This window comes from Salvia hispanica, chromosome 3 (assembly GCF_029641045.1).
Source record: "Salvia hispanica isolate PSC_SH4W2 chromosome 3, Shi_PSC_v1, whole genome shotgun sequence".
Taxonomy (NCBI): Eukaryota; Viridiplantae; Streptophyta; class Magnoliopsida; order Lamiales; family Lamiaceae; genus Salvia; species Salvia hispanica.
Window position 1 is genome coordinate 20,704,747 of NC_142694.1, and position 15,340 is coordinate 20,720,086.

General features: G+C 36.6%; 3 protein-coding genes across 10 annotated transcripts; all 3 read right to left on the reverse strand.

Moving 5' to 3' along the window:
- Positions 1-392: 392 nt before the first annotated feature.
- LOC125215564 (uncharacterized) lies at positions 393-1,603 on the reverse strand. The gene is made up of 6 exons (XM_048117014.2): positions 1,538-1,603; positions 1,403-1,452; positions 1,255-1,319; positions 928-1,019; positions 760-831; positions 393-672 (listed from the first exon to the last, which is right to left on the reverse strand). Exons 1-6 carry the CDS (start codon positions 1,565-1,567, stop codon positions 637-639), a joined length of 345 nt encoding a protein of 114 aa, XP_047972971.2. The 5' UTR covers positions 1,568-1,603; the 3' UTR covers positions 393-636.
- A 1,578-nt stretch (positions 1,604-3,181) lies between these two features.
- Positions 3,182-9,556, reverse strand: LOC125213143 (uncharacterized). 2 transcript variants are annotated; one of them, XM_048113521.2, is made up of 10 exons: positions 9,079-9,556; positions 8,109-8,152; positions 7,662-7,785; positions 7,469-7,580; positions 6,310-6,950; positions 5,635-5,923; positions 5,279-5,555; positions 4,690-4,854; positions 3,916-4,386; positions 3,182-3,820 (listed from the first exon to the last, which is right to left on the reverse strand). In XM_048113521.2, exons 1-10 carry the CDS (start codon positions 9,260-9,262, stop codon positions 3,539-3,541), a joined length of 2,589 nt encoding a protein of 862 aa, XP_047969478.1. In that variant the 5' UTR covers positions 9,263-9,556; the 3' UTR covers positions 3,182-3,538. The 2 variants fall into 2 exon arrangements, with proteins under 2 accessions (XP_047969478.1, XP_047969477.1); XM_048113520.2 differs by having other exon boundaries at positions 4,690-4,857; positions 9,079-9,555.
- Positions 9,557-9,813: 257 nt separating this feature from the next.
- On the reverse strand, positions 9,814-13,199 carry LOC125211872 (uncharacterized). 7 transcript variants are annotated; one of them, XM_089067153.1, is made up of 11 exons: positions 13,057-13,198; positions 12,351-12,404; positions 12,010-12,255; positions 11,865-11,931; positions 11,368-11,396; positions 11,071-11,279; positions 10,856-10,974; positions 10,685-10,780; positions 10,538-10,613; positions 10,307-10,460; positions 9,814-10,076 (listed from the first exon to the last, which is right to left on the reverse strand). In XM_089067153.1, the coding sequence occupies exons 3-11, from the start codon at positions 12,229-12,231 to the stop codon at positions 9,915-9,917; spliced, it is 1,134 nt and encodes a 377-aa protein (XP_088923279.1). In that variant the 5' UTR covers positions 12,232-12,255; positions 12,351-12,404; positions 13,057-13,198; the 3' UTR covers positions 9,814-9,914. The 7 variants fall into 7 exon arrangements, with proteins under 7 accessions (XP_088923279.1, XP_088923276.1, XP_088923280.1 ...); XM_089067150.1 differs by having other exon boundaries at positions 12,010-12,260; XM_089067154.1 differs by lacking the exon at positions 13,057-13,198 and adding an exon at positions 12,843-12,995.
- Positions 13,200-15,340: the final 2,141 nt, after the last annotated feature.

Consider the following 15,340-nt stretch of genomic DNA (forward strand, 5'->3'; position numbering starts at 1 on the left):
ACAATACTCAATTGAATGCCGCAAAATTTAATCATAATTATGATACTGTAGAGCGAATTAATTTATACATAAAGTAGTTCATTCAATATTAAGTCGTGAGAATATCTTTGTTGGATGAGACGACTAACTAATTATCACGTAATTATTCGTCTAAAGTTCAATTATAAAATTCAATTGAACCAAACAGAACACATATTTAATCCCAATATATGATTTTGAAAACAGAAGAGACCCAAATAGTCATAGAAATAGAAAAAAGCATTGTCTTGACTATAAAAAGACACATCTCATTAGTCATTTACATTGATTTTACAAATATTACAATTTAAATATATAAAATCGGAAAATAACTAGAAAAAATATGAAATGACAAAATTCAATGGTAGGTGAAATGAGATTGAAATGGACATAAATTTAGTGATTGCACTGTAACTCTGCATGTGTTGCGGCTAAAATTGAGATTACATTTCAAGCAATACTTCAAATGTAAATTAACAATCCATAAGGATTGAGGGATTGAAAGATATTTAAAACTCGAATCATAAATAAGGGCTATGAATCCAGGCAATCACATTGGATGGATGTCACAATTTTGTCCATATGTAAATCATGCTTGGTATAAAATCACACAAACCCCTAATCGTCGTCGAGAACACTCTTACGCCTCCGAATCTGGGAAGCAACAGATAAAAATTAACGAATTGAAAATGGTAGTGCTACGTAGTTCTTGAGAACTCAAAACCAACTACTGCTACTTACTGTCACTTTGGTTTCTTTCGTTGTTTGAGTGTTGATTTGTTCGAGAAGTGATATGAGCCTCTCTTCAGATACCTATGTTGAAAGCAAGAAACCATGTCCATTGATTTTGAACGTTTAGAAAGCTGTACGATGAAACATGAGAATAGATAGCACAGTGAAGCAAGATACCTTCTCCACAATCTGACCCGTTTGCGCAGCTCTCAGTATTACATCCTCGACTCCCCTGGCCTTCTCGAGTTTCACAAGTGCAATTCGAGCAACTGCACAAAAAGAGGCATTGAGAGTCAATCCACATGGATGGTCGCGCCACGAGAATTTAAATACTACTAACATCTAAGATACAATAGATACGATGTTTAAACACTGATTTTGTTCATCTTCGTAATTATACGATTACTGAAGTTAGTATTGAAGAATATAAAGAGGAGGTACAGAGAAAAATTGTATTGAGAAAATTATGAGTTAATTGGATGAAGCACAAAATATTCGACTTACGTCTTGCACGTGCTTCAGATGTCAAAATCCGTGTCAGCATCAGTTGTCTCTGTTCTTCTGCCTCGCTAAATGAAATCAGAAATTCAAATAAAATCAATAAAAGCTTTAATCAAGAGAAGTCTAAGCTTTGACAGAAGAGATAATCCACCTTTTAGCTTCCTCCTGAGCTTTCTGCTGTTCAGTACCTTGATGACTACTCTATATATGAATAAATATGTAACTATGGACCTTGATAAACTTATTCTGCAAAGACAAACGAAATAGCACAAAATGCAATAACTACCACGCCGCGTTGAGCCTTTAGCTCCTGCATTCTCCTTTGCCTGATTGCTTCCAATTCCGGGTCAGCCTAGACACAAAGAAATCATTGAAAAACAGAGGCATCACATTTTGATTACAAAAGAACTAAAGCAAATTAGCAAATGAACCAATGCGGATGTTCAAGAAAAATATTTGAATAAACATTTGCATACTCACTCAACAATAACTAACACCACCAGCCAAGCCTTGGCACAAAACGGATCAGGCCTACCCCGTTCACGTCTAGAGAAACTAACACAATAATCTATCTTCTTAATTCTTATACTACCTCAACTCCATTCTTGTTCCATTCATCTCCCCTCCCATTTTCTTTATGTGCTGGCTATGATATTAATCAACCAGTTGAGACCTTTTCTGTGATTTATCAGCTACACATAGATGTTCCAAATACACCAAAACTAACCATTTTGGAAGCATATAAATAAACTATGTTGATTATAAAGATTTATAATCTTAGGATTAAGTGTCCTATTCATTATTATAAAGCCCAATTCCATCATCACTGAGACTAAAGCATTAGAAGCTGCACATTTCAGACTTCTGAGCTCAACCGTTATTAACTCGAAGCAAAGCAATTTATGAGTATCTACTAATTTCTCTTAACAACCCTATCCCTATTCCCTAATCAAATCATATCCAGCACCAAAATCAAATTTTGAGGAACTGTACAACCTTAATCAATTCTACAAAAATTCAAATAAAAATTGATAAACGCTTGCTACGATAAAAGAGTGTTGATCGGGAAATAGATAAATAAACCGTGAAGAATTGGAAAAATTTGCTCACCATTTCTTTTCTGCGAATTTGAACGAGTGAACGCTGGAAATATAATTCAAATAAATGAGGAAAAAAGTAATTGGGTCGGGTCGGGTCGTGATTCACTGCGGGTCTATACTACTTTTGTTTTAATTATTTGTATTGATTATTTTCGAATTAGAGTCCAATCAATGTTTTAACTAGGTGTGTTTGACACTGGTGTTAGATTAAATCGTACCCAAATTATTAAGAATTTTTTCTACATTGGAGGTTTTTAGAATGGGATTTTTTTTTCACTTTAAAATCTGTTTAAAAATGTTTACCCGCTCAAACAAAAAAAAAAAACGTTTAAAATTGGTCCCTAAAATCATAAATTTTGGTCAATATTTTGTATTTGACACAAAATTTAAAATTGAATTAAAATATCACAAATTTTACAATTTGTTTATTATTTTCTACGGTAGATCAATCAACATATCCGACCAACTTACGTGCATTTTTTTTATCTTACTTGATGCTATTAAATCAATGTGGTTTTCCAAGTGCATTTATATCCTACTTGTCACAACTTATAAAGTGGTTTAAAATATCACAAACATTTCACGATTGCCCACTAAAATACATTTTTCGCCAAAGATATCTTATTTGGGCTGAGTTAAAAATAACAAACAAAATACTGTATAAAATATGGAGTAATATTTTAGAGCAACTTAGTCAGTGAAAAATACCATGACCAAAATTATACTCCTAGTGTTCAAGTTTTAACCAATTAATCATCTGTTTTTTATTTATCATGTAGCGAGTGTAGCTACCACATTTCATACTTTTCAAACATAAAAAACGACATGACTTTAAACCAAAACTTACCTCCTATTGCACACAAATGATACAGTGATTCAACTGAACAGCAAAAAAAAGAAACAGAAAAAGAAAAAGGAAAAAGGCATGATTAGAAAATCGAACATTAACTTAAACTCTCTCTAAATAAAAGTGTATCTAAATTATAAAGTGCAAGTGGAAGAGAAAAACACATCTCCACCAACACAAAGTTAGCAGCCATCTCTCTCCTCTCTAAGTTGCATGAACTGAGGAAGAGCATACTATGCAACCTTCGAGGCACGTGTACAGACGAAGCAACTCCTCTTAACATCTTGAGAGGGTCGCCTCCACACTCATTGCAAGCCCCTTGGAGAAGCACGAGAGCTGATTAATAACCATTAGGCCACATTTGGGACTGCTTCGGCTGTCCTTGTGGGGCACCAAGTGCGCCATCTCTCGGGTTTTGTTGCTGGTCGAGGGAGATCCCAGCCTGAGAATGGTAGAAGTTCGGGTACCCAGGGGTGGTCCCGTAGTTCTGTGACTGCTGCTGAGCTTGCCTGAAAACACCGGATTGCTGGCTTTGCCCTTGGTAATTGTAATACGCATTGGTTGGAACAGCTTGCACCGTTCTTGAGCCTTGCCCATGAAGCCACATCGCTTGGTTCTCATTCTGAGAGAATGCAAGATTTTATTATTCAAGACTTTTATCAAGGCGCAAAGAAATTGGCTGGAATGAATAGAAGAAACAAACGAAAAAATTGTTACCTGCTGCTGTTGCTGTTGAAGCGCGAGCAGCTGACTCTCCTTGTATTGAGCCAATACTTCCTCGTAGTTTATAGCTGCACCAGATGGGGCGGCAGGAGGATTCATCTGATAATTACCGGGAACTGTTGCGGTATTCCCAAGACCAGAGTATCCAGAAGGAACAGCAGCAGATTGAGGCAAACTACTGACTGCAACGCTGCTTTTATATTGAGGGAGTAAAGCAGCCAGGGACTGATGGTACGTGTTGTTACCTGCAAATGGTTGCTGAAACGCAGAAGGCATGTATGTATAGCTCTGAGGCATGAAGGGGTAGCTTATCATGTTGGCAAACGGCCCAAGAGGTAGTGTTGGCTGAGAATATGGATGTACAGCAACATGTTGCTGAGGGAGAGGAGGTCCAGAGGCGGCTACATTCACTCCTGAATGAGACTGTGCAGTAGGCTGTGGTGATGAATTGGCAGTATTCAAAGCCTGAAGCACCCCATTAGCATAATCAGAGCTATCAGACCACAAGCTATGGAAATATGGATAATTCTATGACGAGAGCTAATTTTGTACAACTTGATTCAATTGGAGATTGTTTAATAAGAAAGGATTCCTATATTAATATCTCAAAGATTGATGGATAAAAATGAAAAATCATCTGCATATCGTAGACTGAAAAAATATTTATATTTAGCCAAAGCTGATGAGAACATTAGATAAAATATAAGCGAAAAATAATTTATACAGCACCAGGGTAATTGTAGTTATATGATCAGTTGAGATGGGTACCTCAGACATAGAGATTGCTGAAGCACCTACAGAAGAAATAGAGTTCCCGTATTTTGCAGCCAGAGAATGCGAGACAGGAAATTGTGAGTACTGAAGATCAGATTCTCTAGCAGAGTGAACATTTCCAGTCAACACTGAGCTTTGCAGTGAATTTGGGTATGACTGCTGCTATAATAATCAGAAAGTAAGAAATAAGGAAATGTCAAAAATCTTAACAATTGACATCTCCAAATACACTCGCCAATGCTATCCAAATAAGATGGGAAGTAAAGCATCTATTAATTGAACCTAATCCCCCCCCCCCCCCCCACCTCCCCACTTCTTCCCAACATGGTAACATGTATGTGTGCACGTTCGGGGAAGCGATTATGCCCACCCACGAATAATCTTCTGTAGTTTCCATTTCCAATCACATAGATTAATACCAATTTTTTGGACTCAGATGAAAAGCTAATTCCGAGGTTGCTAAAATATTCCACTTAAAGAAAGAACAGATCATATATTCAACTGCTTTTTCCAGTATAATCTTCAAAATTAATAAGTTTCTTAATAGCTAATCAGTACTTAAGCAAGGGGATAAATATCTTACCATAACATTAGAAAATTGAGCAAGATTGTGCATCTGGGAACTTGTCTCGTTAAAAGCAGCATTTAGTCTTCGAGTGTCATCTAAGGCATAGCCAGGATTAACAGGCGGGAAAGGATATTGATTTCCATGAGTCACTTCCGTACTCTCAGGTTTCAACTCTTCTGGCTGTGAAGCAGAAGGTTCATCATATGTCCCTGCAATGACACCATCCTGACCATTGACATGGAACTTATCGGATGTATCCGTGAGAGAATTGTCAATATAATATCCAGACTGTCTGCAGCAAAGGAACAAGAAATATTCAGAAGTTTGAAGAAGATAAGCAATAAAAGATCTGAAATCACAAATACTCGTACCTAGTATCTGCATCCGCAGCTAATGCAGTATCAGCCTCATTATGTCCCTCATCCAAATTACTTTTTATAGGTACAGATGCCAAACCTCCAGAAGGATATGAAGCCTTCGTGCTACATCCAAAACTACCAAAGCTCAAGTGTGAACAGTCAGCAGCTTCAACTTGCAAATGATCAGGAATTACAACCAAAGGAGCATTTTCTTCAGATGGAAATCCTGCATCATCCTTCTCTACACTTAGTTGTTGGAAATTTTCGGTGACTGATGCCACTGAAGCACCAACTTCTTCACCTGCAAACCACAGAAAACATGAAACTAAGGTAACCACCAACATAAATCTAAAACTAAGATTGTTTAACCACACACATGTATTACAACTGACTGTCATGCAGGAGCATACAGTCTCCAACCTACATTTTTTAGCCTCAGCAATTATAGCACATAGGTATAATTTTCTTGGAAGCTACATATATGAAATGACTTGAGTGACCAGGTAGAAATTACCACAGCTGACGATCTAAAGTTTTTCTTTTTATATGTTTGCGTCCATAACTAATATTAGTACCATGGTCATGTCAAAATTAGTTTCACAAGATAAATAGCATCCAAAAATTTGCAAAATTTTGGGTGGTGTTGTACTTCAGTTCAGTAAAAGTGAAATCATAAGGAGATTATACCTTCATGACGCTCATAATCAGGAGCTTCGGACTGGTATGAAGCCATATTTTGATACAACTCATTCTCAAATAGTGATGAACCTCTTAAATCATTCTCAGGAGCCTTCCTATTGGGTAGAGGAACAGAACTCAAATCATTTCCACCAGTTTTTACATTATTATCATCTTCGCTTGCTTGAACCTCTTCTTCTTCATAATGCTGACTGATTCCATCAGATACACCAGATGCCTCTGGATACAACTCAGTATCAACTGTGTATTCTGGGATAGGAATCACATTTGTAGGAGCTGGTTTTTCTACAGGCCACTCTGGCTTCTCTACAGGCCACTCTGGCTTCTCTACAGGCCACTCATACGTACTGGGAGCATGCTGAACTAAAGAAACTTCTGATGAATGAGCTTTAGAAGCATGATCTGGAGTAGATCTTAGATGAGGAAATGGTTCGGTTGCAGGAACATCTTGAATGTGTTGATGAGATGCTTTATTATGCGGCTTGCCCATCCTCACAATATCAGCCATAGAAACTTGACCAGGAACACCCCCCCAGGCAGATTGGTATCCAGAAGCTGTCTTTGCAACAGATTGCTTACCATCAGCTGCTCCCAACAAGGATCCTTTAGTCTCAGTGGCACTGCCATCACTGCAACACATCCATGTAGAAAAAGGAGCATCAGTAACATCACGGATTCAGTAAAGAAGAAATACATTACTACATGACTGTGACTGACTGACTAATAGAGTGGAAAACCCTATCACACACATGCAGTACCATTTATGACATTAAAGAATATGAAGGATTAAAAGAGTCGTATATGGCAAAAAAAGGGGCCCATTATATCACACACGTATTTACAAATGCCAACCACATAGAAAGATGGATCCCATCAGAAACATTTATCATGAAACACAGAGAATGTGCAGAACTCAGGAACAAGTAGGGAGTTTTTATGTAAAATGTGGCATAGAGTACATTTTTCATTGAAGCTTGAGAGCAAGCTAATATATATTGTAAGAACCACAAGCCTTAATATGGCTTTAGAAAGGTAACAAAAACCAAGGATAACACAAACAAACAGTCGATTTTTCACAACAATTCCCTTATCTAAACATGAAGTACAAATTTTTTGACAAACTGTAATGAGTCTGGCAGGGACAAACCTGAGGCCTGAAGGTAATTGGCTTCTATTGTTTACCAGCACACCAGCTGCTGAAGAAATGTTACTTTTATACGTAGCCGACCCATTTTCTTTCTTATATGTTGGCTTTGACTCTGATAAGAACAAACTTGTTTCAAGATATCTGCAATGATCTTCCTAATTGACTAAACCCAATAAAATTGAAGCTTCCATACCTGAAGCATTGTATGTTGCGGATGCACTGTATGCTGAAGAAGCACCACGGCGATCTGCACTATTCCTGCTGCGTCGAGCTGAACTATTAGCACCATGGGGTCTAGAGTCATGGTTATCCTTACCCTGAAACATAATAGTTGAAAGAAACAAACAAATATGTTACTGACTAGTACATCGCAATAAACGACAGCATTATGAAAGCTTTAACACAGTTTTTCATACTAGGTCAGTGTCCTTATTAAAGCTGAACCATTCTTCATTTAATGGGAGAAGCATGAAAAAGAAACCAATCAATCCAGGTAGCAGTCCACAATACAATAAACTTGTTATAAAAATTGTTCCGGCTGATACATGAGCTCATGAATCCTTATTTCAGCGTTAAAAGTATCTTTATTAGGTATGAATGAGTCTGCTATCACACAGAACCTATATCATAAATAACGAACCTCTTTTTTCTTTTCTCGTTTGCTCTTCACCTCACGGAAAGGATCTATACAGTTGTAAAAGACATGTCAGAAAATTTAAGAAATAATTACAATGATTTCAGCTTTAATTGTTCTACTAGTATGCGCATATTGTTAGTTTAATGATGCATTTAGCCAATGAGCTAGCAAACAAGTATACACACTTAAACAATCAGACCTTTACAAACATCAACAAGTGCCATCATCTTATGGCAAATAGCCAAAAGAATTCACTAAAGTTAATTCTCAGTTGAAAGCAATTAAGTCATGAAAGACAACAGGGTACACAATAAATCTACAATTAACAACGTCTGCATTCCCAAAACAAATAACTCCACTTAACCAAATTGGATATGCATGCCAGGACAAGCAAGAAAGAATGGCGGAATGCATAGAACTAGAAGTACTAAGGAACCACAAATCTGCAGATATATAATACTGAACCAGAACGAGCCAGCAATAGAACCTCCAAAGAGATATTTGCACAAGATAGCCAAAAAGCAAAAAAACAGTTCCAAGGTTTCAAAATATTTGCTCCACCAGATCATAAATTGCCTTTCATACACCACCTTCAGCTAGTAAAAGCACCAACTAAACCCGTATTGAGGGACAACAATAAACCAAAACCCCAATTTGCAGAAACTATCAGCTAACCAAGAAGTGAGAAAACTACCGTGCTTAAACTACTCTTCCAAAATAGTAGTAGGCTTCCGTCACAAGATAGCTCAAAACTTTTTCTCAAAACTCCAATAAAAGGTTAAAAAAAACGTTTCTTTGAAACTCTTTCTTCTCTATTCTCCAGTTCCCTCTTTTTCTCCTTTTTTAAAAAAAAATATCAGACATAAAACAAAATGAAGATTTCTGATTTTTCTCCAAAAAAGATAGTACACAGATAAATATAAACATAGTCCAAGTTTGTGTCCATATGTATAGAAAAATAGAGTAAAAATACCCTGAACTATGAGACGATTAACGGCCTCGTTAGGGTCCATATTACAGTCCTTGAGAGCAGCGTAGATCTCCGCTTCGGGGCAGTTAACTACCTCCTTCAAGCTCAGCACCACCTTCCTCGCCATAGCGGGAATGAGTTGCGACCCGCCCCCATTCCCCGCAGCGCTTCCCCTGCTCGTACTCATCCTCCCAGCGGCGGATCTACTGCTACTCCTGCCCTATATCCTAGTTCAATCACTTTTCCCCCCTTTTCCCGCTCCAATTTATTCAATACACAACAAACACAATCACTCTCTCTCTCTCCCCCACACACACACGCACGCACGAATTAGTGTGAGTGTGCACTTATTCGAATTGGATTGTAGTTGTGTGATCAATCAATCAATCCGCAGCTTGTTCGGAGATTTATCAGTGGATTCCGAAACCCTCCTCTCTCTTTCTCTCTCTACTTTTTCTTTTTTCTCTTTATTTTTCCGTTTATCTTTATGGGTTTGTATATGTAGACACCGGGAAAAGGCTTTTTTTTAAAAAAAAAATTCAATCGGTGGTTTGGAAAATAAATTTGCCCTAACTTTACAATTTTATTAGGTGAAATTTTGGGAGTAGCATTTATTAGGTAAATTTCGGATTTGATCATTGTGATACTCCATTAAATATTAATAAAATATTTGGGACTTTCCTTTTATGATTTGTTTGTGACGCTTGACGATTGCTATTATATTTTTAAGAGCGTAGGGGGATTAATATCATTTATAACATTTATTCACCAATAAGATTGAAGTAACATTCAGAAGTTCTCTCTTGAACATCTAGGGGGATTAATATCATTTTCATGCTTTAAGCAGCTCGGTTCCCATCTCGTCGGGCAGTCGTCTGCAGCTCTTCGAACAGGCTACACGAAGCATCCCAGACATCCTTGGCGAGCCCGGCATCATATGAAAGAGCGGAAGAGTTTAAACTCTGGCCTTTCCCTCCGAAAAAATAGACCCCTGATACTTCCTAAAGGGAAAAAAAATCATTCAAACTCATCAATCTAGAGGTCATTATCAACGATTCTTGAAATTTAGCATTTTTTGGTAAAAAAGTTGTGACAGTTCAACATTTTTTCCAAAATGTCACCATTTTTTGGCATATCCTAAAGGTCATAAATTGAAAGTAACTATGTAGTCTATGGTTAGAGATGTGGATTTATGGTCAATGAGAAGTCCCAAATGACCTTGAGTACTTACCGGAGGGGCCAGTGCCGCGTCAACAATAGCGCTCGCACCGGTTTCTGAGGACTGAAGAACACCTAAGAGTTTCATTGCTGTGAAAGCCATTGTCGTCACGGATGAAGGGATTTCTCGCATGATGTTTGTTTTTACGGCACCAGGATCCGCAGCACTGCCACAAATGGATACTAATCGGAAAAATCATAGGAACAATACTAAAAGCCGAGCATAGCAAAACCAAATACGTACACTATGGATAGATGTTGAGATGTCTTCATTAGGCCAACTTTCCGGTGAAGCTCATACGAGAAGAGCAATATGCATACTGTTAATGGATGACAAGAGAAATCAGCAGCTACAACACACTTTGGACTTACTATGAGGTGGCATGCTTACATTTGGAATACTCGTAAATAGACGCATACGGGTAATCCTTTGATTTCATAAAGAATTTCCCGGATATGGTTTCTGTGTCCGCGTGCCTGCAGCGAACTGGAATAGGATAGACTGAGAAAACATATGATTGAGTATTTGAAAATTAGATAATCAACGCTGCCAGGATCTTACCATTCCAATGAGTAAATGATGAGACGTTCACCACACGGGAAGGAACCAGGCTGTTTTCAAGAAGGGGAAGCAAAACTTTGGTGAGACAAAATGCCCCAATGTAATTCGTGGCGAGCATCCTATAAATCGAAGAAAAAAAGATAGTTAATCATGAATGGGATCATTGCGCCTAAGTACACGGATTTGGACCCAATTCTACATCCGTAAATAATAACTGATCATATCCTTCAGAAGTAACTCTACGCGAAGTTGCTAAGATCCCAGCATTGTTTATCAGGAGCTGAACAGATGGATGCATGTTTGAGTCACGTAGCCATTGCTCGAGCGAGTGTTTGAACTCGAGGATTGACTCGAAGGAAGACATATTGACCTTGAAAGCTTTAAGGCAAGCATCAGGATTTCGACTCTTGATCTCGGATACAGCCTGGAAGAGCATACGGGTTCGACATATAAGAATCATTGAGAAGCCCGAGTATGATAAATTACAACAGGGTGGCTTGAATTTTCTACACCTTTGACAAGAACTCGGATGATCTTCCAACTGCAAGTGCGAGAACAAATGTGAAATCAACTCACAACAAACCACATAAAAGATCTACAAGTTCAAATATTTCTCGAGCTAAAAGCTAAAAAAGCATTCTTTTTTGCGAATCTCACAACATAAATCCAGACTACACAAAATTTGCAATTATAACTATGGGATAATAGTATGAAAATTACTATTATCGACAGGGTTTAAAATCATCTTAAAGCATCAAAATCTGTCTTAATGTCGACATGACCACCTGAAAACCAACGTGGCAAAATCAACCGGCTTTATTTGTTGAAATTGATTTGAATATGAAATGATGACAAATTTTGAGCGAAATACAGCCATTTTAACAAAATTAAAATGGAATTGGAAGTTCGATAGTTGGACTTGAGTTGGTGTGAAACAAATATTTGGTCCAAGTTTCACAATTATCCCTATTGATATTTCATCAAAGTAGAAAACTTATAGACAAATTACCAAGAACGACATAAAATCCCTCCTTCGCTAGAGCATCTGCAGCGGCAGCACCCAAGCCCGACGTGGCCTGAAAAGAACCCAGCCCGACAATGCTCAACAAAAACCGACTATAAACCAAGATACACTCAAATTCACTAAAACTTACCCCGGTTATTATGCAGATTGGCCTATCCACCAATAGAGATGCAAAAGTCGAGCCTTTCAGCGAACAGCGAGGGTAGCATCTCGACTCTTGTGAGAATAAGGTTTGGTAGAACCGGCTCATATAGGAAGAGATGAGAGAAAGCGTCCAAAGCACTGCCATTCTCCAGAACTCGGAGTTGCACATAAAACTAATACTCTCAACCACATTTTTCACTACTTCCATTTTTCTTTTCCTTTCAATATACTTCTACACTACACATAAAAGCTGAATAGTCGATAAAATTTGCAAAAAGGACATTTCCCCACAGAAAATGTTTGATCAAGAGTGGCTCAAAATTGAACCTTTTCAGCACAGAACGAGCAGCTATGAGCTAAAAGGCACTCGCAACTCAAAACCTGCATCACGAGGAAAAGAGTTAGCCCTTGATAAATAAAATGATATCATAAACAAAGAATTGAAATTTACTGAAAAGATTTAAGGTGCTATCATTTGGGTGGGAAATCAAAAAAATTTAAATTGGAATTAACAAATTATTCAGCTTCTATATGGTTTCACATTTAAAAATAAAGGATGAAAATTCAAGCATTCCATGAAGAGGAAAATTGCCACCTTAGATATCAATCTTTAGCATAATTCATCCCTATATGATGAAAAGATGCACAATCTTGATTCGAGAGGTGGTTTCTTATGTATATATATACTGTAAAAATTGAAAGATGCATCGAAAGAGTGTGGGAGAATACTAAGGCACAAAACCTGTAATCCGAAGTAACGGTTTAACGAAACAGTAAAAATAATTACAAAAACAAAAACAAGAGATGGTCATCAATTACTCATTTCATCGAACAAGTGGAGGGCAAAAAGGTATTGGCATTGTTTGATGTTGTAAATCACAATCTTTTTCTCCTAAAAATCTATGAAACTTCACAGAACTGGGATATCACGACCAAGCTATAATCTTCCTAAAATTTCAGCACAAATAAGCATACTTCCAGATTTAAAATTTGAAGTCATTAAAATTAACAGCAGGAAAAAAGCTTTTCTAACCTTAAATTTGTTCCTTCAGCAGCTGAAGAATGGCACGTTTGGTTAAGTGGGAAGTGTAAAACATGATTATCAAAGTGTCATTTTCATGCTTTTCTTGTGGTTTTTCCTTTTTTGTTGTTTGATTTGTTTTGAAAATCGAAAAATGTTATTTCCTGTTTGGTTATAAATTGGGGGTTGACAATTTTTCCCTTTTTAGATAATAAATTTGTTTAAATTATGTGCTTGTGGACAGAGACGAAGCCAGGATTTTTTTTCTGGGGGGGTCCAAAAATTGTTTATAATTATGAGCTATTTTTTACACCGGCATCAATGTCCCCATAAATAATTGCAACATGAGCGGGAGGAATAGTGACATATAGAGATGGTAATTAGGTAAATAGTAGTGTTAGAAACTAGAGATATATACGACAACTTTAGTAAAAATCAATCCCGACGTCACAAATTGCACAATTTCTTGAAAATGACCATACATGCATCTTAAATACTACTACTATTAATAACATTTCTCTTTAACAATAGTAAATTCAAACAAAGCATTTATCATTTTTCACACATATTCATTAATCGAAATCTTACAGTAGCCTTTCAGTAAAGCTCTGTGTATTTTTTGATCAATTTATGTTTTAAAATAATCAAAGATCTGTGATTTAAAAAATAGACTAGCAATGTATATTTGTGTTTTAAAATAATTACAAACTCCTTCCATAGATGACTCACTTTCCTTTTTAGTTTGTCTCAACCAAGATGACTCATTACTAAAAATATAACTACTTTTATCTCTACTTCACAAAACAAAATTGCATAAACTCCCGTGCCGTCCAAGAAATGAGTCATCTTCCTTGGGACGAAGGGAGTATTTATCATTCAAAATAACTTAAAAAATAGACCAGAATAATAAATAATTACCATAATTAAAGTATTAAAAAAATAGAGTAGCCAGAAAAATAACTACTACTACTATACTATAAATAAAGTATTAAACTAAAAAATAGACTATAAATAAATTATTGTATTTATATATCAGTATTTAAGAGTAATTGAAATAAGTTCTTTTGAGGAAATAAAATAAATAGTACTAAGAAAAAGGTTGTTGCCAAGATTCAGCTGTACTAAAAAAAAGGAAGAAAAAAGTTGTTACCAAGATTCGAACAGCTGACTTCAGGTAGGAGAGGCTGAACATCAAACCAACTCAACTAGCAAACATACCTATAAATGTTAGGAATATATGTAATATATGGTAATAATTTCAATAGCTGGGGGGCCCAGTGGCCCCCCAAGGCCCCAGTGTGGCTTCGTCGCTGCTTGGTGATGCTCTCCAATTTATTCATTTAGTAATTAATGTTTTAAAAAAGTCAATAATAAAAGGCACAACTGGTATGCTAAGAGAATTAGCAATGAAATGACCGATCTAGGGCTCTTCCCATCGGACCTCATCAACCCTCCACTATAGGAGAAGGGTTGATTGACCGCCCCTCCCATATGGCCGATACGGCAGTCCTAGGCGATCCCACTTGGCCGATGATCGGCCACCCATTGCGGGGGTTGAGCCGATCATCGGCCATTCTTCACTTTTTGTATTTTGCTGAGAAGAAGCAAAGAAAGAGAGATACAGGAAGAATTGCTTTCCAATTTTTATTCGCAATGTAGTCATAATGGATTTGATTGAATAATATATTACATTCGGGTTAAAAAAAAATACGCTGGAGGAAAAAGAAGTGGCTGGGTGTGGAAGAAGATAAAATATAACCTTAATTTGTATTTAAACTAATTTTATTAACTCTATTGGGCTTATTAGTGGGCCAATAATTATATTTATTAAATAAACAATATTAATTTTTTAGAATGCCTAAATAAAATGGACTATAGATTGGTGAGGTCCTAATTTAGGTTTTCATCTAATTAATTAACAAGTTGTCATATATTTGGGATCACTTAAAATTCATTTCATTTCATGTATTATATTATATTTTTTATTATAATTTAATTAATTTGATAATTTAATATAGAATTGCAAAAAAATTAAAACATAATAGTGATGGTGTGGAAATGCAGTGGAAAGTGGGATAATTCCTTCCATCGCAGGGAAATAAGTCCTTAGGTAAAATGCTGGAATGAAAATTTTAAAAAATAAAAAAATGACCCTTTGTGAAGGGCCTATGCTCTAATCATTCACAAATTACTAAGTAAATACTCTCTCTGTTCCATTACAAGTGTGGTGTTTCTTTTCGGTCGTTGTTTTGCGAAGATGATAATAAATAGTTAAAGTGAAGAGAAAGTCAAGTAA

Bases quoted from the DNA above. Each gene is read 5' to 3' on its own strand.
- LOC125211872 (XM_089067153.1), bottom strand. From the start codon at position 12,231: ATGGAAGTAGTGAAAAATGTGGTTGAGAGTATTAGTTTTATGTGCAAC. The intron at 11,397-11,864 runs GTAATTTGTCTA...TCGCACTTGCAG, and splicing joins GGGATTTTATGTCGTTCTTG to TTGGAAGATCATCCGAGTTC. The intron at 10,461-10,537 runs GTACGTATTTGG...CATTTGTGGCAG, and splicing joins TCTCAACATCTATCCATAGT to TGCTGCGGATCCTGGTGCCG.
- LOC125213143 (XM_048113520.2), bottom strand. From the start codon at position 9,262: ATGAGTACGAGCAGGGGAAGCGCTGCGGGGAATGGGGGCGGGTCGCAA. The intron at 4,858-5,278 runs GTAAGATATTTA...TGATTATTATAG, and splicing joins CTCAATTTTCTAATGTTATG to CAGCAGTCATACCCAAATTC. The intron at 3,821-3,915 runs GTAACAATTTTT...GCATTCTCTCAG, and splicing joins TTCAACAGCAACAGCAGCAG to AATGAGAACCAAGCGATGTG.
- LOC125215564 (XM_048117014.2), bottom strand. From the start codon at position 1,567: ATGCAGGAGCTAAAGGCTCAACGCGGCGTG. The intron at 1,320-1,402 runs GTGGATTATCTC...GATTTCATTTAG, and splicing joins GCTCAGGAGGAAGCTAAAAG to CGAGGCAGAAGAACAGAGAC. The intron at 1,020-1,254 runs GTAAGTCGAATA...CTTTTTGTGCAG, and splicing joins ATCTGAAGCACGTGCAAGAC to TTGCTCGAATTGCACTTGTG.